We start from the raw sequence: 25,182 nt of genomic DNA, 5'->3' as shown, positions 1-25,182 counted from the left end.
ATCCAACTCGCTGTGGCCAAATCACCATGGCCAACTCACCACATCTTACTCACCATGGCCAACTCACCACATCCTACTCGCTGCGGCCAACTCACCACATCCAACTCACTGTGGCCAAATCACCATGCCCAACTCTCCACATTCAACTCGCTGTGGCCAACTCACCACATCCTACTCGCTGTGGCCAACTCACCATGGCCAACTCACCACATCCTACTCGCTGTGGCCAACTCACCACATCCTACTCGCTGTGGCCAACTCACCATGGCCAACTCACCACATCCAACTCGCTGTGGCCAAATCACCATGGCCAATTCACCACATCCAACTCGCTGCGGCCAACTCACCACATCCAACTCGCTGTGGCCAAATCACCATGGCCAACTCACCACATCTTACTCACCATGGCCAACTCACCACATCCTACCGCTGCGGCCAACTCACCACATCCAACTCACTGTGGCCAAATCACCATGCCCAACTCTCCACATTCAACTCGCTGTGGCCAACTCACCACATCCTACTCGCTGTGGCCAACTCACCATGGCCAACTCACCACATCCTACTCGCTGCGGCCAACTCTCCACATCCAACTCGCTGTGGCCAACTCTCCACATCCAACTCGCTGTGGCCAAATCACCCTGGCCAACTCTCCACATCCAACTCGCTGTGGCCAACTCACCACATCCTACTTGCTGTGGCCGAATCACCATGGCCAGCTCACCACATCCAACTCGCTGTGGCCAACTCACCACATCCTACTTGCTGTGGCCAAATCACCATGCCCAACTCACCACATCCAACTCGCTGTGGCCAAATCACCATGGCCAGCTCACCACATCCTACTCGCTGCGGCCAACTCACCACATCCAACTCACTGTGGCCAACTCACCATGGCCAATTCACCACATCCAACTCGCTGCGGCCAAATCACCATGGCCAGCTCACCACATCCTACTCGCTGCGGCCAACTCACCACATCCAACTCACTGTGGCCAACTCACCATGGCCTATTCACCACATCCAACTCGCTGCGGCCAAATCACCATGGCCAGCTCACCACATCCTACTCGCTGTGGCCAACTCACCACATCCAACTCACTGTGGCCAAATCACCATGCCCAACTCTCCACATCCTACTCACTGCGGCCAACTCACCACATCCTACTCGCTGTGGCCAACTCACCATGGCCAACTCACCACATCCTACTCGCTGTGGCCAACTCACCACATCCTACTCACTGCGGCCAACTCACCATGGCCAACTTGCTGCGGCCAACTCACCATGGGGCAACTCGCTGCAGGACAAGAGTGACACCACTACGGTATCTAAGGAATAGTGGAATAGAGTAATGAAAGAAAGGATGCAAAAGGAGAGACAGAACAAAATGTGAATGAAAAAATCGAAATATTTGTTTATTTTAAATAATTAAATAGGAGTGTTAAATTGTCCCATGGCGAGTTTGCCGTGGCAAGTTGCCCTGCAGCCAGCTGGCTTGGCTGTGGTCAGTTGTCCCACCCACCACCTAGCAGAATTTGACCCCTTAGCTGGGCTTGGCTCTGGTTTGTTTTGGATCTGGCTAAAGACGCAATTCAACCGACGGTTGGACCCCTGGATCTCGCCGAGAGCTGGGAACGAGCGGCAGCGCCCAGGAGCCTTCCCCATTCATTCCAGCTATAAAAAGCAAGCCAGAAGGAGGAATGCTGCCCCGGGCTAAGTCGGGGCCGCGCTCGCCTTGCCCCCGCTACCCACCCACCCGCCCGGCCGAGCCAGCCCGCCAGCCAATGGGCGCCGCGCAAGGGGCGTGCGCAAAGCTGCTCTCAAAAGCGGCCACCCCGCCAGATCTTCTTTGGCTTTAGCCGTAGGTGCGAGCCGGGTCGGTTGCGGGCGGGCGCGCACGGTTGCTCCGGAGGGGATTCCCGACCAGCCCAGGGAGGAAAAAGAGCGAGGATGCTGCGCGTGCGGTGCCTGCGCGGAGGTAGTCGAGGGGCCGAAGCCGTGCATTACATTGGATCGAGGGTAAGCGCCCCTGCAAGCCGGCGGGGAGAGCAGCCCCCTCTGGCTCCGTTCCCACAACCCGCTGAACCCGGCGGCCGAAGGAAACCGGCGCTTTGTGAATTGGCGCAGCTCCTTGATTCTCGGGGAGACGCAGGGAGCCCCCCAGCCGAAGTTGAAGCTAAGCCCAGCTCAGCATGCGGTTTGAATTCAGAGCGTTGCTGGGGCTTGTCCAGACCTGATTCGGCGCGTTGTGGGCCAACAAACCAGATTTGGGATAGTCTGAGAAAGCCTGGAGGGGCGCAGCGAGGATCGGAGCCAAGAGCGTTTTGCTATTCAGGCGAGGGGGCTGGGGCGGGGTGGTGGTTTAGCGATCCTAGGTAGCGATCCGAGCAATGCCAGGCATTGCTCTAAGGGTGCGCCGCGGAAACATCTTCCACGCGCAAAGGGCAGGTGATGAACGCAGGGAGTTGCGTTGGTGCGCTTTTGAGTGAGATCCTGTTTCCTATGGATTCCCCTGAAGTGGAGCTGGGAGTTTAAAATCGAACATAAAAAACAAACAAACCTCAGAGCAAACTTTCAAAGCTTGCCTTTCAGGGGTTTCTCTGCATTGAAGGTCAATTTTGATCCAATCCATTTAATCCGTTTGGAAATTTGGAAGGAAAAATTCAAAGAGGGATTTTCATTTTTGTTTGTAAAAAGGTGACGCTTTTTGCCAATCTTTAGATTAGATTAACAGAGTTGGAAAGGACTTTGTAGGTATAATCCAACCCCCCCAAAAAGCAGGGCCAAATTTAAACGCCCTTGAAATTCCCATCTTCCCTCTTTCTCTCCAAAGAGCTTGGTGTCTTTGACCCCTTTGGATTAATTTTGATTAAATCCTTCATTCCATTCACACAAGGGAAAAAGTTGTGAAAATGAACTATAACTAAGCCCCCTCTTGAACTAGTAACTCTTCATTTACATCGGATTAGATCTGTTCCATAGAGAGTCTGGCCTAAAGTTTAATAAAAGTTTTGATTTCGACTTGTTCCTTGGGAAGAAATATTCTGCTCACCTTCCCTCCAGCCCAGAAGTCCAGAGTCTAAATTGACACATGTCATTTGTCCTGGGCAAATTTGGGGATAGTGAGTGTTTCTGTGCCAAAGTTTAATCTCAAGATGGAGGTGTCAACAGACCCATTCTTTTTTTAACATTTAAAAAAAAAATTATAAGTACAAACAATTATCTTCCATTTAACGGTGTGTCATCTGGGTACAGATACCTTGTGTGACAATAATCAAAATTACTACCATACTCATTACATTGATATTAGTTCTCCATTCTTATTTTGTTATTAATATACATAATATCTCTTACACTATAACAATAACATGTTTAGATCTTTGCTTATTATTAGTATATATAATATATCTATCATAACAATCCTTTTCTCACCATGTTTAATTCTATTAAGATGTTTTCCTTATTTCACTACTCTATTAGATGTTTCTAGTTTTCATGTTTTTGCTCTAACCATCGATAAAATAGTTCCCATATCTTATAATATTCAGATTGCTCCTTGTCTTTAATTGCCAGTGTTAATCTATTCATTTCTGCACATCCTAATATTTTCCTAATCATATTTTCATCAATAGGAATATCTTCACTTTTCCAGTTTTGAGCAAATACAATTCTGGCTGCAGTTACTACCTGAATAATTAAGTATATATTCTCTTTACTATAAGTTTCAGGTAACTATTATTTACAGGCTCCGCGAGCAAACAGAGAGAGATTTTGGTGTAGTGGTTAAGGTAGCAGGCTAGGAACCAGGAGACTGTGAATTCTAGTTCCATTTTAGGTATGAAGCCAACTGGAGGGAGGCCCATTCCTTCCCTCCAGGCCTTGGGAAGGAGGCAATGGCAAACAATTTCTGAAATCTTGCCAAGAAAACCTATCTCGACAGTGTCCAGGAATCAACACGCAGTTGTGGATTTATGCACCCACAGAGAAGGAGACACTGGGCATTTGAAAAACCCTCTGCTTGAAATGGCATTCAGAAATATGAGCCAGCAGTGTGCAGCAGCAGCCACAAAAGCTAAAAAAAGATGTTGAGGCTCTAGAAAAAGTGCAGAGAAGAGCAACCAGGTTGATTAGGGGACTGGAGACCAAAACGTATGAAGAACGGTTGCAGGAACTGGGCCTGGCTAGTCTAGTGAAGAGAAGGACCAGGGGAGACAGGAGAACAGTCTTCCAATATTTGAGGGGCTGCCATAGAAAGGAAGGGGTCAAGCTATTTTCCAAAGCACCCGAAGGCCAGACAAGGAACAATGGATGGAAACTGATCAAGGAGAGATTCAACCTGGAAAGAAGAAGAAACTTTAATAGTGAGAACAATCAACCAATGGAACAGAAGTTGCCTTCAGAAGTTGTGGGAGCTTCATCACTGGAGGCTTTCAAAGAGAGATTGGACTGCCACTTGTCAGAAATGGAGTAGGGTCTCCTGCTTGGGCAGGGGGTTGGACTAGATGACCTACAAGGTCCCTTCCAACTCTGATTGTCTGTATCTGATATTTCAGAATTGAGGAGACAAATCTAGTTCATTGTCATCACTTCATTCTGCAAGTTCAGCAGTGCAAGAAAAAAATGGACAAGGAAATTTCTGCTTTGGGAAGAGCCCATAGAGGTTTTTCAAGCGAAGGAGAAACCAAGTTCATTGCTCAGGCAGGAAGATAGGAGTGGAAAGACAGGACAAAACAGCATCACTCCGTCTCCCCATTTCCTTTCTTGTCTTGGCATGGAATTCTTCATTCCTAGAGAGTTTCTGAGCTGGATAAAACGTGCTGAACTTTGATAGACGGTTAATCAGCTAAATGTATAACCGCCAGCGGAGATTCCTGTGTACTGCAAAATGGTGAGTTTGCAGGAAGAGACATGTGTATAGTCTAGAGTAGCCAAACATCGGAAGTCTGGAAGCATGTGGGAAAAAAACATTGATTTTATTAAAAGGAACAAGATTTCCTGAAATGCAGCTCCAACCGTAGGATTCAGTGGGGATGCATGGAAGAAGATGGGAGGGAAGACAGAATCGGGGAGTGAGTAAGACCAATAATGGCACTTTCCCTACGTCTCGCCAATCCTCGTACTTACAATAGTTGCAGTGTTTCCATGGTCCAGTTACCAAAATTTGAGCACTTGGCAACCAGCGTGAACTTACAACAACTGCAGTATCCTGGGAGTCACATTCGTTTTCACACGAGTTTTCATATGTAATTGAATGCCTCGTATGAAACGTTTTGTTCACCACACTGTAAAAAAGCTGTTGAGACTCTAGAAAAAGTGCAGAGAAGAGCAACCAGGATGATGAGGGGACTGGAGACTAAAACATATGAAGAACGGTTACAGGAACTGGGCTTGGCTAGTCTAGTGAAGAGAAAGACCAGGGGAGACATGATAGCGGTCTTCCAATATTTGAGGGGCTGCCACAGAGAGGAGGAAGGGGTCAAGCTATTTTCTAAAGCATCTATAGGCCAGACAAGGAATAATAGATGGAAACTGAACAAGGAGAGATTCTACCTGGAAATAAGGAGAAACTTTCTAACAGTGAGAACAATCAACCCATGGAACAGAAGTTGCCCTCGGAAGTTGTGGGAGCTTCATCACTTGAGACTTTCAAGAAGAGATTGGAGTGCCACTTGTCAGAAATGGTGTAGGGTCTCCTGCTTGGGTGGGGGGTTGGACTAAATGACCTATAAGGTCCCTTCCAACTCTGATTATCTCTTATCCAGGCATTGACCATTCTGTTGCTGAAGTTGTATTTTCTGCCATCGAGTTTGGAGGTTTACTTTGAGTTTGTATCTATTGTTTGCCCGTGTGTTATTGCGATTGAAGCTGAAGTAGTCGTTGACAGGTAGGACGTTGTAGAGCAGGGGTCTCCAACCGTAGCAACCTTAAGCCTGGAGGACTTCAACTCCCAGAATTCCCCAGCCAGCTTTGCTGGCTGGGGAATTCTGGAAGTTGAAGTCCACCAGGCTTAAAGTTGCCAAGGTTGGAGACCGCTGTTGTAGAAGATAATTTTGTGTACTAAGCTTAGATCAGACTGTAGGAAGTCCTAGGTTGTCCAGGTCCAGAATTTCAAACCTGATAGCATAAGATCTTTTTAATCTTCTCTTTCCATCCTCCAACATGCCTTCTCTGGGGGGCGGGCAGCTCTTCCCTCCCTCTCCAACCTTCTACTGACCCAGCACACATGCCTACCTCCCATTTTGGGCTGGGAATGCTGATCATTTACACTCTGCAAGAAGATAGGACATACTTGCTCCTAGGCAGCATGTTGGTCTAGTTTTTCCCAACAGCTGGTAGGGAACAAGTGCAGCCTCTTCTACTAAGGGGTTTGGTTTGAGTAGAAGAACTTAGCTAAAAGTTGAAGCTCCCTTTCTTGCAACGTTGGAAAGTTGGAAAGGGTGGGGGAAAGCCAGTGATCTTCCAACACGGATGGATCCTGGGTTGATGTAGACACTTAGGCTGGCTGATTCAACACCAGGCTTTCAGTTGGTCTTTGTGACCTCATTCCCAGGCTCTGCTATAAGCTATGGTTTGTTTAAGTAACGTTGCATAATTCTACTGTTAAAGGATGGGTATGTGTGGCACATTGAGCATAAACTGTGATTCACAAAGCATAACGTGCTTTGCACTGCCCTGGGTGAGATTGACAGCTATGTACATTTGATTCCCAAATAACAGATGGGCTCAAGACATATGTGAAGTTTCCCTTGCTTGTTACGGCAGGTCTCAAATGATCCTAATTTCTCTTGTCTGTATACTTTGCAAAGGAAATAAGCATAAAAATGAGCAAACCAGGGTCTATCGTCTGCGTCTCAATTGAATCACTTTCCTTTGCAACACACAAAATAGAAACTTCTCTTCTTGGGGAACTGGTCAGCCAGCCATTATGGAGGTATTTATCCAATCCCATACTTCCTAACTCAACCTGGGATTGGAACTTGAAGCACCAAGTCAGTTTCTAGTGGTTAAAACTAGATGTGGTCCAGAAGTGTTTTGGTAACCAATGCATCCATTTCAACTTAGGTATCACACTGCTCGGGCTATTTTTTCTCTGAAAGCAAGGTGGTACGTATTGGATTAGCTGCAGCTTCTAAGTATTCAAGGGCAGTCCTGTGTAAAACTCAATGCAGTAGTCTAACTCACGTTATAGCTTAGTGTGGTAAGATGCAAGAAGCTTTCTTTTATGTTAATATGTAGAGTCTGAAAGCAGGGCGAATCCTTCTTAGAATTAAAATTGGATATCGTTTATAAGTACCAGCCAGAGAAAAACCATATCTGATAGGATGCACTGAATTAATTAATCACATCTATAATCTGTAGCGGTATATAAGTCTAAAAGTGCTATTGCTATTCCCAAATTTCTCAGCAATGGCTCTGCTGGCTGCAGAATTGCTGGGAGCTGAAATCAATTCTTAAACGGTGAAGTTGAGAAACATTGCATGCTTTACTTTAAATACTACTTGATTGAAATAAATCTTCATAATTGAAAGAAACAACCCTTACCTTGCTTGGGTTACAAATAAAAGTGAAAGAAAAAATTCAAGATGGCCTTCTGGATCCTGAATATCTCATTGTGTCAACTCGTAAAACATTCCTATGCCTGTTTTCGAGTTGCCATAAGCAAGGGGTGGGGATGAAATCCAGAAGTACACTCCACACATATCTTACAAAGATTGCAGCTAGGCTACCGGATCCTCTGCCCATGAAAATCCTTCATTGGAGAATGTGATTGATGACGCCCAGCCCATGAAGGTGCTTTGTTGGAGAATCTGATTGATGACACACCCGGGGGGAGTGGAGAAACAAGGTCATAGGTGATCATTAATCACGTGCGTCAGAGTTGGATTCAACGGGGATAATGCCAGACATGTTGCTCCTAATAAATCCTTTGGATTCTTTTGAAGCTTGGCTCGAGGTTCATGATTTAATTAGGGCAATCGCCGGAACCCTGACACCTTGTTTCCTTAGCCTAGAACCCAAAACCTTATGACAGGCCCCATCTAGTCACACCCCTGGGATTTCTCCTCTTCTGATGGTTGTTTTTGCTTTTAAATTCAAGTTTGGAAGAGTTGTTACAGGATGGGTGCAGCGAACTTTCCAGAGCACCCAGGCTGCAGCGGCCTCCAATTCTCCCTGTCCTGCTGCTGCTGCTGCTGCTGAAGCCTCCAAGGTTCCTGATCCTAGTCCAGAAAATTGTCCTGTCTGCTCCCACAATGAATGGGACCCACTGGAAGAAGTCATTGTGGGGAGAGCCGAAAATGCCCGTGTTCCTCCTTTTACAGTTGAAGTCAAGGTGAGTTTTTACTCCCTGAAATTCAAGGAACTTTGAATGTGATAAGGCTGCTTTTTATATCTCCAAATACTGAGGAAGAACAGCCTTATAGTATGTTGGCTTTCTCCTTCTCCTCCTTCTCCTTCCTCTTCCCCTCCTCCTTCTCCTCCTTCTCCTTTTCCTTCTCCTCCTCCTTCTCCTCCCCTCTCCCCCTCCCCCCTCCTCCCCCCCTCCTCCTCCTTTTTAATTTATGCCCACTTTGGTAAACGAGCCTAAGACACGGCCCATACTACTCTTTCCTCTTTGTGAAGTTTTTTTGTTTATTTATATCCTGCCTTGATTATTTTTTTTCAAACAACTTAAGGCAGTAAACATATGCAACACATTTTCCTTCTATTTTCCCCACAACAACAACAACCCTATGAGATGAATTGGGAGAGGGACTGACCCCAAATCACCCAGTTGGCTTTCATGGCTAAGGCAGGACTAGAACTCCCCATCTCCTGTTAAATGGCCCAATATCACCCAGCCAGCTTTCGTGGCCAAGGACCTTGGAGGCCTTCTAGTTTAACCTCCAGCTCAAGTTGGAGAGCTTATACCATGCTGGAAAAATCCCAAAGGTGCTTTTTCAAGAGACAGCTGGACTCTCTTTGTTTGTCCTTGAAAATGTTTTGCTTCTCATCCAAGAAGCGTCTTCAGGTCTTCACTTCTTCAGAACTGAAGAAGCTTCTTGGATGAGAAGCGAAACGTCTTCAAGGAAAAACAAAAAAAAAAGCCCAGTTGCCTTTTGCAAAGCACCTTACAGATAGCTATAGATATTGATTAGAATGACAGATGATAGATATATAGGATAGATAGATATAGATAGGATAGATAGATACATGATAGACAAATACAGATAGACAGAGCTATAGATGTTATAAATTAGAGACAAGATATATAGATAGATATAGATAGATGATTAACAGATAGATATTGATTAGAGATGATGATGATGATGATGGATAGATAGATAAATAGATAGACAGATAGATAGATAGATATAGATCAGGGGTCTTCAAACTTGACAGCTTTAAGACTTGTGGACTTCAACTCCCAGAATTCCTTCTCCAGTCACGTTAGCTCAGGAATTCTGGGAGTTGAAGTCCACAAGTCTTAAACTTGCCAAGTTTGAAAACCCTTGCTTTAGACTCCCATATGAGTTTCCACAGTGGGAATCTTATTCATTAATATATTTTTTTTGCAGCAAAAGCAATTATTGTGCTTTAAAACAACAGAAGGGTGATTGCCTGGGCTTTCATGGATCCAAGTCCACCCAGGGCTATGGATTGTGGAAGCTGAACTCATCACATTTTGCAAGCACGGCCAACCCAAACCCTGCTGGATGCAGCGATGGTCTCAGATGACAATTAGAAGAGCCGAAAACAAATGAATGAAAACACAACTTGAAAGTTGCTGAGCTGGCTGTTTGGGGTCCAGTCCACATGACACCAACTTATCTCAGAAGCTTTAGGACTATTACTTGTTGCTGGAAAAAAATCTCTCCTGGCCCTTGAACCGTACATGTGATTAAAACTGCTACTGCAGTCATTCCAGCGGCACAAAACTCACAGCCTGAGGGTCAACAACAACTGGGGCATGGAGTTGAGACCTGTGGGAGGGGTCTACAGGAGCAGGAACAGTCTGTTCTCTAGTCTTTATCACGGTTTCTAGGAAAGTCTTTTCTCCTGTGTACCTTCTTGTAGCCTGCCCAACAGTGATCCCTCTCTCAAACCACCTGGTGGAGGGATCGCCTGCCTTGCTCTGTCTGGGTGAAATCGAACAGAATTAGTTAACAGAATTAGTTGTGATGCTTGAAGAAGCACTTCTGCCCTGTATTAGTGGGGATGGAGGGATTCGCCTTGTTGCAGTTGTGGTGCCGATATGCTAACTATTAAACATACCGTGCAAGACTGCCTACATTCTTTGGCCCAGTGGTAGGATTCAAATATTTTTTACTACCAGTTTTTTTTTTTTTACTCCCGGGCATGGCTTGGGGATGTGGCTTGGTGGGTGTGGCAGGGGAAAGCTACTGCAAAATCCCCATTCCTTCCCCACCCTACTACTAACCTGCTTTCCAGCTCCATTCTCCTGTGCAGGGCAACCAAAGAAGACCCAGCCGATCAGCTGGGACTCGATAGGAGGCGGAGAATAAATGGGGTTGGCGGGGCCAGTCAGAGGTGGGATTGGCCGGTTCTCCGAACTACTCAAAATTTCCGCTACTGGTTCTCCAGAACTGGTCAGAACCTGCTGAAAACCTCCTCTGCTTTGGCCCCATAGATTGAAGATCAGCATGAACCAACCCCAGAAGCAGTCGCCTAGATAGCTGAATTGGACCTCCAGTTATGAGGCCACTGTCGTACCCCTGTGGAAGTTTTGTATATAATTATGCGGATTGTGTGCATATGTTTACTTCTCTTCCATCATGTTCTAGTCATGTGCTAAATAAATAAAATAAACAGCCATGTAGATGATATACTTGGGGAAGGATGCACTGGGCTTAGAATTTTGAGGCTTTTACCTCAATGTTCCAAATATACTATAATAGCAATAGCTATTACATCATTTAGCACTGAGACTTCTATACTGCTTCACAGTGCTTTACAGCCCTCTCTAAGCGGTTTACAGAGTCAGCCTCTTGCCCCCAACAATCTTGGTCCTCCTTTTACCCACCTCGGAAGGATGGAAGGCTGAGTCAACCTTGAGCCTGGTGAGATTTGAACTGCCAAACTGCAGTCATCCAGTAGTCAGCAGAAGTAGATTGCAGTGCTGTATTCTAACCACTGTGCCACTGTGGTCAGGATATTATGCAATTTAGAATAGGGACCGCTTGTACCATGGGCCTAACAATCCCAAAATGAAGACAGGAGAAGAGATCCCTCCAGTATGGAACTTTTAACCCGGAAGGCATTTCTTCCATTTAATCCCGTTGGGATGGGCCCTGCCTGGACTCACAGCTGAAATATGCAAAATTGTTCTTTCCTTCTCTTGATGCCTCTTTTCATCCTCTTAATTGTTTTTCAATGACATGCCTTGGAGTTTGAAAATGCACAGATGAATTTCAATAGAAGATAATATTTGTAGCTCAGGATTGAACTTCGATCCTCGGTGTTCTCTGAGCTTGGTTGTTTTCTTGCAGACATTTTATTACCCAGCTAGGTAACATCATCAAGGCAAAACCCACTCCTGCTTAGCATGGATGATGTTACCTCGTTGGTTTTTTTCTTCTTCTTCTGTCTTCTCATGTTTAGGTCTTCAGGCTAATCTGACACTTTTACCTGGTTTATACAGAGGGCAAGCTCTCAGCATAATGGTGCTAATTTGGGCTTCACATGTTGGATGAACTTGATAATTGTGCTATCTCAACCATAGCTACCAGTTTAATGAGCCACGGTGGCGCAGTGGTTAGAGTGCAGTACTGCAGGCTATTTCTGCTGCCTGCCTCTGCCTGCAATTTGGCAGTTCAAATCTCACCAGGCTCAAGGTTGGCTCAGCCTTCCATCCTTCCAAGGTTGGTAAAATGAGGAGCCAAATTTCTGGGGACAAGAGGCTGACTCTGTAAAACGCTAAGAGAGGTCTGTAAAACACTGTGAAGCGGTATATAAGTCTAAGTGCTATTGCTATTACTATTAATGTTTGTGATCCCAGTCATGATTTACTCAACAAACCACAACAAAGTGTGATATGGAATTTCCCCTTCTTAGGGGTGTCAGTGATTCCTCTCTGCAAGAAGACGCGTCCTTTTCTTCATCTGTTGGAAAAAACATTTGTGCAATTGTCTGTAAATGGTTTGTTTCAGACCGAGTTTGTTTTCTTTTTTGTTGATTCCCCAGGCTAATACCTATGATAAGTACTGGGAATTTTATCAGAAGTACGGAGGCCAGAGTTTTCCTGAGGATTATATCAAGAAAGCAATTGCTGAGATTGAAGAAATGTGCACTATTTTGAAGATGGAAGGAGTGACTGTGAAGAGGCCAGAAGTTCTCAACTGGTCAACCCGATATAAAACGCCTGATTTTGAATCTACTGGTACTTTTTTTACTTTCAACAAAGTTTAGTGCTTTACATCTGGGCGTTTTCTGTAATCTACCCGCTTAATGTTTATAGGTAAAGGTTCCCTTCGCACATATCTGCTAGTCGTTTCTGGCTCTAGGGGGCGATGCTCATCTCTGTTACAAAGCCGAAGAGCCAGCACTGTCCAAAGACGTCTCCGTGGTCATGTGGCTGGCAGGACTAAACACTGAAGGCACACAGAACGCTGTGACCTTCCCACCAAAGGGGTCCCTATTTTTCTACTTGCATTTTTACATGCTTTCAAACTGCTAGGTTGGCAGAAGTTGGGACAAGGAATGGGAGCTCACTCTGTGATGCAGTGCTAGGGATTCAAACTGGCGAACTGCCAACCTTTCTGACTGACAAGTTCAGCATCTTAGCCTCTGAGCCACTGCATCCCTTATTTGTTATTAATGATTATAGTTATTAATTAGATTATAGTTATTATATGCTAGGTTATAGTTATTAATGATTATATTATAGTAATAGCAATAGCACTTAGACTTATATACCACTTTATAGTGCTTTACAGCCCTCTCTAAGCGGTTTAGAGAGTCAGCCTATTGCCCCCGACAATCTGGGTCCTCATTTAACTCATCTCGAAAGGATGGAAGGCTGAGTCAACCTTGAGCCTGGTGAGGATTTGAGCTGCCAAATTGCAGGCAGCCGGCAGTCAGCAGAAATAGCCTGCAGTACTGCACTCTAACCACTGTGCCACTGTGGCTCCTTATTATATATACTCATTATTAATGATTATAGAGACACCTTATTTATTATTTTAAACATTGGGTCGCAAAACAACCCATTATATTCCAGAAACACAATTTTTACTTTTACAGTGATCCTTCACCTATGACCACCACAATTGTGCCCCAAATCTCTGTTGCTAAGTGAGACTATTTTTGCCTTGTTTTATGACCTTTCTTGCCATAGTTGTTAAGTGGATCACTGCGGTTGTTAAGTTAGTAATGTGGTTGTTAAGTGAATCTGGCTTCCTCCATTGACTTCGCTTGTCAGAAGGTCCCAAAAGGAGACCATGTGACCCCCGGAACAAGGCAACAGGCATAAGTACATGACAGTTGCCAAGCCTCTGAATTTTCATCATGTGGCCATGGGGATGTTGCAATGGTCGTAAGTGTGAAAAGTGACCATAAATCATTTTTTTCAATGCCATTGTAACTGCAAACAGTCACTAAATAAACTACAATATGCCAAGGTCTATATGTATTTTAAAAAAATCATTTTAAAAAAATGAAAACAGCAAGGGAAGCGTAACAGGTAAGGAAAATTATTAGCAAGGAGGAATGTTAGGAGAATAGCGCAGGCAAGAGAAAGGGAAGGCCAAGTAAAAAACATTAAAGGCCAATGAAAACAAAATAAACTATTTTATAGTATGTTTACAATTAGTATTTGAATTACAATTATTATACCCTATGATTATTATTAAGTGTCGTACCTGATGATTCTTGACGAATGTATCTTCTCTTTTATGTACACTGAGAGCATTTGCACCAAGACAAATTCCTTGTGTGTCCAATCACACTTGGCCAATAAAAGAATTCTATTCTATTCTATCTATCTACTATGGGGTTGATAAAAACAGGATGGAGCTATTGTAGGACATCATTTTCTGAGAACCACTTTACCTGCTAAATTAGTGCTATCCCCAAAAGATTAATTTCATGCACATCGCCTGTGTGAGTGAATGTACAAATTGTTGCACTTTCTTTTCTAAAGCACACATAGGATGTGGGTTGCTGACCATCATGTCTTCTTTTATAACTGGAAAAAAAGAATTGCTGGGATTTTGATTATCCTTGTTATATTTTTATTTTAATTTGCATCATGAAAATAGCAAGCGCACTGGAAACTTTGAAAGTTGTGGTTGTGTATCAGCAGTGTGCATTATATACTAAAGCATAGAGATGGAATAACAGGCTATGTGTGTGTTCATTTCCCTGGCAGGCATGTACGCAGCCATGCCGAGAGACATTTTACTTGTAATTGGAAATGAAATCATTGAAGCGCCAATGGCGTGGCGAGCCCGTTTCTTTGAATATAGAGCATATCGCCCAGTCATTAAAGAGTATTTTCACCAGGGAGCCAAATGGACAACAGCACCGAAGCCCACGATGTCTGATGAGCTTTACGACCAGGTAGCATTTTCTGATTCTCCAAAATGATCAATAGGAGAGAATATTTGGGGCTCAGGTTTGATCTAGGGGGTCCTTGGGGCTCTCTAAGCTTGGTTGTTTTCTTGCAGACGTCTCATTATCCAACTAGGTAATATCATCAGTGCTAGAAGGAGTGAGGTTTGAACTTGAGTGGAGCAGGAGGGAAGGAGGAGGAGGAGGAAGAGGGGAAAATGACTGTGGGATCTTTGATGCTTTCTGAACTTGGTTGTTTTGCAGACATTTCATTACCCAGCTAGATAATACCATCAGTGCTAGAAGGGAGTGAGGTTTGTGAAGTGGAGGAGGAGGGAAGGAGGAGAGGAGGAAGAGGGGAAAATGACTGTGGGATCTTTGATGCTTTCTGAACTTGGTTGTTTTGCAGACATTTCATTACCCAGCTAGATAATATCATCACTGCTAGAAGGGAGTGAGGTTTGTGGAGTGGAGGAGGATGGAAAGGGGAAGAGGGGAAGGAGGAAGAGGAGGAGGACAATGACTGTCAGGTTTTTGATGCTTTCTGAACTTGACTGTTTCCTTGCAGATGTTTCATTACCCAACTAGGTAACATAATCAGTGCTGGGAGGGAGTGGGGTTCGTTTATATACAAGTGCCTTTTTTCTTTTCTGGGCACTGCACTTTCCTTGCTGCAGTCCCTAAGGCTGTATGCTTGCTGGGTGCCAGGGATTATGCGTTATGTCTGTTTTAAAAATTAGGATTATCCCATCCGCACAGTGGAGGACAGGCACAAGTTGGCTGCCCAGGGGAAATTTGTCACCACTGAATTCGAGCCGTGTTTTGATGCTGCAGACTTCATAAGAGCTGGAAGAGATATCTTTGTGCAAAGAAGTCAGGTAAGTCAATTAAGACCCCCCCCCTCAAGTGTTCCTTAAATCTTATATATCTATAAGTCCTATACGTGCATGGTTATTTTTTTCTTTTTTTTTTCAAAGTTAACAAGTTCAGCCAAAAGAAAACGTGTGAGCACACTACTATAAATTAAAACAAGCTTCCCTGTCTAGGATAGAAGTAAATTCACTGTCTCCTGGTTTCTAAGCCAATACCTTAACCGTTACACAAAATCCCTTTTCATCACACCTCTCAGTAAGATTAAATTTGATATAGAATAGAATAGAATAGAATAGAATAGAATAGAATTCTTTATTGGCCAAGTGTGATTGGACACACAAGGAATTTGTCTGGTGCAAATGCTTTCAGTGTACATAAAAGAAAAGATACATTCATCAAGATTCAAGAATCATAAGGTGCAACACTTAATAATAGTCATAGGGTACAATAACCAATCAAATCATATTAGGAAACAAACAATAAAAATCACTATTGACAGTTAGAACAATTAATCAGTGGAACAACGTGCCTCCAGAATAGAATAGAATAGAGTAGAGTAGAATAGGATAGGATAGAATAGAATAGAATAGAATAGAATAGAATAGAATAGAATAGAATAGAATAGAATAGAATAGAATAGAATTCTTTATTGGCCAAGTGTGATTGGACACACAAAGAATTTGTCTTGGTGCAAAGGCTCTCAGTGTACATAAGAGAAAAGATACATTTGTCAAGAATCATAAGGTACAACACTTAATAACAGTCATAGGGTACAATAAGCAATCAAATCATATTAGGAAACAGTCAATAAAAATCGCTAGGATACAAGCAACTAAGTTACAGTCATACAGTCATAAGTGGGAGGAGATGGGTGAAAGGATGAGAGGATTAATAGTAATCGTAGTGCAGACTTAGTAAATAGTTGGACAGTGTTGAGGGAATTATTTGTTTAGCAGAGTGATGGCGCTGTCCTTGTGTCAAGTTGTTCTGGTGTGCAGTGCTCTATAGCATCGTTTTGAGAGTAGGAGTTGAAACAGGATATGAGGGGTCTGTAGATATTTTCATAGCCCTCTTTTTGACTCCTGCACTATACAGGTCCTCGATGGAAGGCAGGTTGGTAGCAACTGTTTTTTCTGCAATCCTAATTACTCTCTGAAGTCTGTGTCCGTCTTGTTGGGTTGCAGAGCCAAACCAGACAGTTATTGAGGTTTAAAGGTTGTATTTACAGGTGTGGACACTGGAATTGCTTCCTAGTCCAGTGCTAGTTCTAAATAAATGTATTTTATCTTGGCTAGTCATTGCTACCCAGAATAAAGAAATTGAACACTGAACTGGGCTTATCACTGTAAGAGGACTGAATTTACAAAATTTGGGAAAGTCCAAATATCCAGTTTGATTCAGATGATGGAGGGAAGTTTAATTAAGCTTGTATTAAAAAACTTGAATTACAAACCAGATGCATTTTTGCTTTCCTTTCTCCAATGTCACAGGTTACAAATTTCATGGGCATTGAGTGGATGAAGAGACATCTTGCTCCGGACTACAGAGTCCATACTATTTCTTTCAAAGACCCCAACCCGATGCACATCGATGCTACTTTTAATATCATTGGCCCTGGGCTTGTGCTTTCTAATCCAGATCGTCCCTGTAATGAGGTAATGGGGCTTCACAGGGGAATGGGGAACTTCAGCTAGTCCTTGACTTATAACCTTTCTAACCATTCTAAATAAGAATGATACTGGGGGAAAAAATTGCCTTCCTAGAGATACCAACTTTCTGTATAGTGAGTTTGGGTACGGGAACAAACCGGTGAGTTTGATGAGCTAATTTTGGTGAGCTAAGAAATATAGAAGAGATATTCCATTTGCTGACGTTTCAAATGTGAGGAATAAGTTGGTGTGTGCTGTTTCTTGCGATGGACAACTTTCGCTGTGTTCCCACAACACACCAAAGGATAGGAATACAATTTGCAAACCACATCATGTATGCCATATATCTTTTTTTAAAATCTTCCTGGCCTAATATGTGAAATTATTCCATTGCATAAAATCATAATATAGCAGGACATATTTTTTGGGGGGGGGGGCGGGGGGAAGGGGGAACAGTATGGCTTGCTAGCTATGATTTATGGGTTACTGTGTTATGCAAATCTTTGTTCTTCAGCATCCTTATCTCTACTTAATGCAATTAAAAGACTGAGGGTCGCAATCTGAGGACTTCAGCAATTTCCCATTCTTGCTGCAGCTTTTTTAAAAAGTGCTAAACTTGGACTGTGAATGAAAAAGGAATGTAAGAACATTTAAATACACACTGTCAGCTCTCCCAGGTAAACCAGACAGGAAGCAGGAATAGATGAACTAATTCTTACTTTATTGTAAGGCTGCATTAACAAATTCTTGCAAATCGAAAAGTATAACTTCCTACCGCCGGTCTTAACTGTTCGATCCTTTAGAAAGGTGGATCCTTCCAAGTTTCTTCCTCTGATCATTAAGCCACTGGGGGCTCCTGCCTCTCTTATCTGTTTCCTAGGCAACACCTCGTCCCCTCATTCCCTGACGTCACCCACACATTCCATTACATACACATGCACACAGGAAATCAGACTTTGCTAAAAAGGAAAGAAAGAAGATATTAGCACCAAACAAGATGCAAAGGTTGAAACTGGCATTGGAAGAGAAGCCAGTCTTCCATTTTGATCCTATTCTTGGTTGCTGGGCAGATTAAATTGATGATTCACCCATCATTTTTATGTAATAACAGAGAAGCTAACAGACTTAGTGCACAGCTGGAGAAGGTATGTAGAAAACAATATGATTTCCAGTGTGAAGCTCTCTGTTTTTCTTCCTGATTCTCTTAGATCGATCTCTTCAAGAAGGCAGGCTGGACAATCATTCACCCACCACTTCCTCTCATCCCTGACAGTAGGTTTGGCTTTGGCAGCCATGACTTGGGAAGCCAATGTTCTGTTGGGATGGTTGTGAGACATCCATGAGTGCTAATGTTTTCATCTCTAGATCATCCACTGTGGATGTCTTCAAAATGGCTTTCCATGAACGTCCTGATGCTAGATGAGAAACGTGTGATGGTAGATGCCAACGAAACCCCGATCCAGAAGCTCTTTGAAAGCCTAGGTAAGACCAATTTAGCTAGATGGGCCAAAATTTCATGGAACAATTATTTTCAGAGTTTGTGTCTGTAGAGCACACGTTTTCCTAAGGATAATTTAACCCAGATTCTTCCAATTCACCATTTCTCCAACTTAAGTGTCCTCCAGAAGCGTGAATCTCTTCTAGATCCAAAGTGCACATTGGAGTTTGGAAGTTTGACATCTTTGAAGGCCACCAAGTCAGCAAAAGCTGTTGTAGGCGCAAAATGTTGAACTTTACACCTGATCAGTCCTTTTGAGATCTGGAGATATGGCTGGCCTCCTGACCTTGAAGACTCCTATGCCCTGATCTTTCTTCAAGGTTAAGAGAAGGCTAAAGCCTCTTCATGTTTTAGAGATATGTGAGGTCTCCCTCAAAGAGGTACCACTTCATTTTTCTGATCAGCCCTGGAAAAAAAAAAGATGTAAGGTGTAAGAGCCATGGTAATGCAGTTATTATAATACAGTCCTGCAGGCTAACTCATGGTTCACTCCAGAAGTTGGATTCTTAGCGCTCAAGGTTGACTCAGCCTTCCATCCTTCTGAGGTCGGTAAAATGAAGACCCAGATTGTTGGAGGCAATAGGCCATGGGTGGGATTCAAATTTTTTAACAGGTTCTGTGAGTGTGGCTTAGTTGGTGGGTGTGGCTTGGTAGTCATGTGACTGGCTGGGCGTGGCCAACTCAATATCACTCACATCGAGGCATGCATCTCCTCGCCTGGCCTCTCATGACTGTGGGGATGCTGTAACAGTTGTAAGTGTGAAAAATGGTCATAAGTCACTTTTTTCAGTGCCATTGTAACTTTGAATCACTCCACACAAGCAAAGTACCAGCAAAGGAGGGAAAAAAAACTCCAGAGATGTTCCTGGGACAGGAAGTCTAGTCCTGCCAAGAATGTAAAAAGGGTTAACGGAGAGGCAGTTTCTGTAAGCAACACCAGAATGTTTCCTTCCTGCCTTCCTTACAGGATTAGGCCAGTAATTTCTTCTAAAAACTGGTTCTCCAAACTGCTTAGACTGTTAACAACTGGTTCCAGCGAATAGCTGCGAACCTGTAGAATCCCACCCCTGCAATAGGCTGACTCTGTAAACCACTTAGAGAGGGCTGCAAAGCACTGTGAAGTGGAATATAAGTCTAAGTGCTATTGCTATGACCCCTCCCTGATTGGGCAAACATTGGGACCATGGGATTTTAGACCTTCATAGAGTCTTCTTACCAAGGCTTACATGCAGTGCCATAGAAAGCCTATTACTTTGTATGCCCATGTTTGACTTTTCATTAATTCCATGGGGAGGTGGGGAAATTACCTTCAAGAAGTTGCCTTCTCTTCTTTTGTCTGCAGGCATTTCTTTTTTTTTAACATATAAAAGTTTTTATTTTAAGACAAACATATACAAACAAACATAAAAATGTAAAACCATCTTCCATTTTATATACATACAGTGTGTCAGTTGGTTACAAATCTTTTGTGCTATCCTTTTGTAGTCATTACTCACAGTTTATATACATTTTCCCATTGTCAAACTAACATATGTTTATATATTTATCAGTTATTTATCATCCATGACTAAACTATTTATTCCATCATTCTATACAAGATATTCCAAATTTTATTTTAAAATTTATATTGTACTTTCATCCAATGGTTATATATGTCTGTAAATTATATTTTATATCAATCTATTGAACTTCTATTACAAAATTATCTAAGCTATTACATTACCATGTCTTTTTGTCCAACCATTGATAAAACAAATCCCATATCATATAAAATTGTTTATCTTCTTGCTCTCTAATTTTAAATGTCAATTTACTCATATCAGCACAGTCCATAATTTTCTTAATAACTTCTTCCTGCATAGGTATATTTTTTTCATTTTTCCAATTCTTGCCTGCAGGCATTTCAACCATCAAAGTGAACATCCGCCACGCCAATTCCTTGGGAGGAGGGTTCCACTGCTGGACCTGTGACATACGTCGCCGTGGCACCTTGAAGTCTTATTTTGATTAGGAGGAGGTCTGTCTGAAGCACAGGCCACCATCCAGTGGGAATACATGAGTTGTAAGATGAAGAGGGTAGCTTCTCCTGGCTCCTTTAAAAAAAAAATCAGCATAGATGCATGAGTTGCTGTGCTTTGAATCAGGTTCCTCCTCCTAACTTGTGCCCTCCCGATCCCCAGGTGCATCCTAAGGGTCTATTTACACATGATGAACCGGGAACTAGGACCATAGGTAATTAGTGCTCCTTGATAAATGATTGGCATTGGAGAGATTGCTTCCATTACATGGGCAGGTATTCTGCGATTTACACATCTGAGTGGACATTGTGACTATATATACAGAAGCAAGTGTTGTGTTTTTGAGTTAGTTTACTACAAGCTGATAGGGCTGCAGCCTTATTCAGAAAATTGACCTCTTTCCATGGTCGTATTACATGCCTACACAGATAACATGCCATCAGTGAAGATGGGGGAAAAAACCCTTCCTTGTCATACGCAACGTTGAATAGTCTTGTTTCATCATGACCGTAGTCATTTAGGCCCATGACAGCTTAAGCCAGAAGAAACATAGGACATCAGGGCCCTTAAGAGTTGGGATGGGGCTAAGTTCCATAGGCTCAACATTTCAGGACCAAGGAGAGCAACTTCATGCAGGTGGTCCTTGTCTTATGAAAACAGTTGTGGTTGCAACTTCCATTGCTAATGTAGTCACTTAATGAGTCACATCCTATTTTACAAACCTTTTTTGCCATGGTTGTTAAGAGAATTCCATGGTCATTAAGCCAATCTGGCTTCCCCCGTTGACTTTACTTTGTGTAAATCCCATTGAAAGCAATATAAAGGTCCTACAGCCTTCGAATATGCAAGGGCCTTCCTAAAATAATGTGTAGCGAGCTGGCCCTTAGACCGGAGAGGGGGGGTCTTCCAGCTGGCATTTTGGACAACATCTGGACTCTCCCTTTTTTTAATCTTCACTCCAAGAATATGCAAAGTTTTGTGATAACCTCCTAGATTCCCGAGTTTCATGGCTGACATTACAAATCTACCTCTGCTAAAACCTATTACAGGAAGGCAGCTAGAAAAAATTAATTGAATGTGAATCTTTCCAATCCCATTTAATAGTCTTTAAGGTTCGATCAGAAGATCATACAATGTGTAATTTAAGGCAAGACAGAAAAACCAGAGATGGGCCCAGATTTGTACTACTTTTGTATTTTACACTATTTAGGTTAAGCTAATTTTTTTTTACAAAATGCATTCTTATGCAGATGTTACTTAAACTACACCAGGCTGGTGAACTGCTGACTTTTATAAACCTTGCTAGACCCAATGATTGTATTAGACTACAGTCCCCATTACGCCCAGCTAAAGTTAGAACAATTAATCAATGGGACAGGTTGTGGAGGCTTTTCAGACGAGATTTGACAACCATTTGTCTGAAATGGTACAGGTTCCAACTGAGCAGTGGGTTGGACTAGAAGACCTCCAAGGTCCCTTCCAATTCTGTTATTCTGTTTCTCTGTTAATGTCCAGATGAGAAGTTATATATGGTGAAGGTCACATTTGGGCTTGTTGGCAGTAAAGTGAAAATTATTCATGTTCTGGATATCAGATGCATGGAGCTTTCCCCCCCACCAAGAATGGGTGGCTATTAGATGGATCAAAAGAGAGATTTGCATTGCTGGACAAGGGAGATATTTGTCCTAGAAATGTATGATTTGTCTGCTCCCCAACGTAAGTCATCACATATAGCTGCTTCAGAAGAATTATATCCACTGCTATCTATTAAGTCTCTAAATGCTTCCGTTTAATTCCCTTCTCCCAAATTTTTTTGATTAGATGCCTCTAGTCTGAAAATGCTTCCCTCCCAATGTATTTCCAGTCTTTTAGTATTTTGTACCCTTTTCGTTTTTGCCTTGCTTTGTTTCAGTCTTTCCTTGATGGGTGCCAATCTAACCCAGGTTGTTTGGCAGAATCTGTTTACATAAATCAAACGTACTTAATAATTCTCGGCAGAAAGCACATGATTAACCTAATGCTACCTAAAAAGGATTTCTCTATGTATTTATGCCAATAAAACACCTTTGCACTCATGCAGTTTTGAGATTGATTCTTTCGTATGCTACCAGATTGATTGATTTTTTTTACTTCCTGGGCAAAATATTTTGACAGTGATTTACTGGAGCTCAGAGGCTGAACAACTCCTTTGCCATGTCTTTGCATGTAAAGGTAAAGGTTCCCCTTGCACATATGTGCTAGTTGTTTCTGGCTCTATGGGGCGGTGCTCATCTCCGTTACAAAGCCGAAGAGCCAGCGCTGTCCGAAGACGTCTCCGTGGTCATGTGGCCGGCATGACTAAACACCAAAGGTGCACGGAACGCTGTTCCCTTCCCACCAAAGGTGGTCCCTATTTTTCTATTTGCATTTTTTACGTGCTTTCAAACTGCTAGGTCGGCAGAAGCTGGGACCAGTGATGGGAGCTCACTCCGTTACGCGGCGCTAGGGATTCGAACCGCCAAACTCCTGACCTTTCTGGTTGACGAGCTCAGCATCTTAGCCACTGAGCCATGGCATCCCTTTCTTTGCATGTGGCAGACCTCAAATTTAACATTTGGCATCAGAGTAAGACTGGAAACTTTATATGTAGTCCTTGTTTAGCAACCAAGCTTTGGACCAGCAACTGCTGTCACAAAGTGTGGAATTGTGTGATTGCAACTGGGCTTCCTGTTTAAAAGTGACAAGACTAAACAGTTTCATACTTTTCATTCCCCAACCCTTTGGCGTGTTCATCCTGATGCTGGGATAATGATCAAGTTGGAATTAATGTATGTATTTTACATTGGAGAGGAAGGGATTATAAAAGAGTAAACAAACATGCATGGGGAATACATACTGAAAGTGTGAATCTGACTGTTCTCTCCCTGCTTCGTTCTAAAATTAGCAAATTGGAATTAATGTATATATTTACCTCGGAGAAGAAGGGATTATAAGAGCGTAAACAGGCATGCATGGGGAATACATACTGAAAGTGTGAATCTGACTGTTTTCTCCGTACTTCGTTCTGAAAGCTTTTTCTCAGCCTGGGATAGAATCTCACCTGGTGGTAAAAGCTTGGATTCCGCCCCCACCCCCCCAAGATGCCCTTTCTAGTAGGTGTTTGCTTTTCTTTTTTAGTCGTGTTTTGATTTCTTTTGCAAAGTTGCACCCTGGGGGAAAGGAAACGGAGGTGGAAATTGCACTAGAGGGCAGTGTGGTAGCGCCAAACGTTTTGCGGGAACATCCAGTTATTTTTGTTATTTTTCAAACTGCCTTTTGATTTACAAAGCAAATCTTCTCAAGTCACATCACAAATTAGAAGATTAAGAAGATAAACTGCAACATGAGTGCAGGCAAAATGAGCCAAGGCAGAACAACTTCTTGTGGTTAATTAACTAGCCACATTTCCATCCTGTCCCACTCTAACTCGGAGGCAAGGGGGTGTATTGTGAGTTCAGCCGAGCCGTCTCAAAAGACAAAGAAGCAATGCAGTGCAAGCGAAAATCTTGCTCTTTACCCACTAGGCATCACAATCCTAAAAGACCCATTTAAAAAGGAAGACTTAGGCCAGGATGGATTCTTTTGGGAAGGATTTGGATCTGTTTTTTTTTTTCCTCCAAGCAATTGGATCCCATCTTGTTTTCTTCTGTATTGTGTTTTTATTGCTTGTTGTATTGTGAATTGCCCAGAGCTGCTATGGAAGCGAACATCACCTGCATTGAAACCAACAAGCAATAAATATGCTTTCCAAAAGCTTGAACAGGGCTAAGTATATCTCTAGGGACGCTGTTTGACATTATTGATTAAACCATTCAAATGTAAAATACCCGCAGCAAAGACTTATAGAATTTTTTAAAAGCTATGCAATTGTGCCAGGTGAACCTCCTTAGGGAAGGGCAATCTATAAGCAGGGGTCTCAGTTACTGAGGCTGCTCTTCTCTGTACCTACTCATTCAACATTATCCCACAGGTTGGGACTTTATTGCCTACATCAGGGGTCCCCAAACTTAGCAAGTTTAAGAATTGTGGACTTCAACGCCCAGAATTCCTCAGCATAGCTCGGTTGGCTGGAGAATTCTGGGAGTTGAAGTCCACAAGTCTTAAACTTGCCAAGTTTGGAGATCTCTGGCCTACCTAGCTACCTCGGAGAGGAGTTTATTGATATATTTTCAGACTCACTTTTCTTCCTCAAGAGTAACCCTCACAACCCTCCTGTGAGGAACCAAGGACTGAGAGGAAGTGACCTCCTCCAAATGATTGGGGCAGTGGTAGGATTATTATTTTTTTACTTCCAGTTCTGTGGGCATGGTTTGGTGGGTGTGGCTTGGTGGGTGTGGCAGGGGAAGGATACTGCAAAATCCCCATTCCCTTCCCTGCCCCACTAACCTGCTTTCCAGCTCCGTTCTCCTGTGCAGGGCAACAAAAAAAGACCCAGCCGATCAGCTGAGACTCAGGAGGCAGAGAATAGATGGGGTTGGCGGGGCCAGTCAGAGGTGAGATTTGCTGGGTCTCCAAACTACTCAAAATTTCCACTACCAGTTCTCCAGAACTGGTCAGAATCTGCTGAATCCCACC

General features: G+C 43.1%; 1 protein-coding gene across 1 annotated transcript; it reads left to right on the top strand.

Moving 5' to 3' along the window:
• Positions 1-1,664: 1,664 nt before the first annotated feature.
• GATM (glycine amidinotransferase) lies at positions 1,665-22,665 on the top strand. Its single transcript, XM_087941400.1, has 9 exons — positions 1,665-2,020; positions 8,100-8,333; positions 12,185-12,380; positions 14,370-14,560; positions 15,292-15,429; positions 16,915-17,079; positions 18,282-18,345; positions 18,439-18,555; positions 20,470-22,665. The coding sequence occupies exons 1-9, from the start codon at positions 1,952-1,954 to the stop codon at positions 20,580-20,582; spliced, it is 1,287 nt and encodes a 428-aa protein (XP_087797526.1). The 5' UTR covers positions 1,665-1,951; the 3' UTR covers positions 20,583-22,665.
• Positions 22,666-25,182: the final 2,517 nt, after the last annotated feature.

The sequence above is a fragment of the Pseudonaja textilis genome, chromosome 13 (genome assembly GCF_049901715.1).
Source record: "Pseudonaja textilis isolate UNSWEBS1 chromosome 13, rPseTex1.2, whole genome shotgun sequence".
Taxonomy (NCBI): Eukaryota; Metazoa; Chordata; class Lepidosauria; order Squamata; family Elapidae; genus Pseudonaja; species Pseudonaja textilis.
The sequence above is the reverse complement of the archived record's forward strand: the minus strand, read 5'-3'. Positions and strand labels throughout refer to the sequence as shown.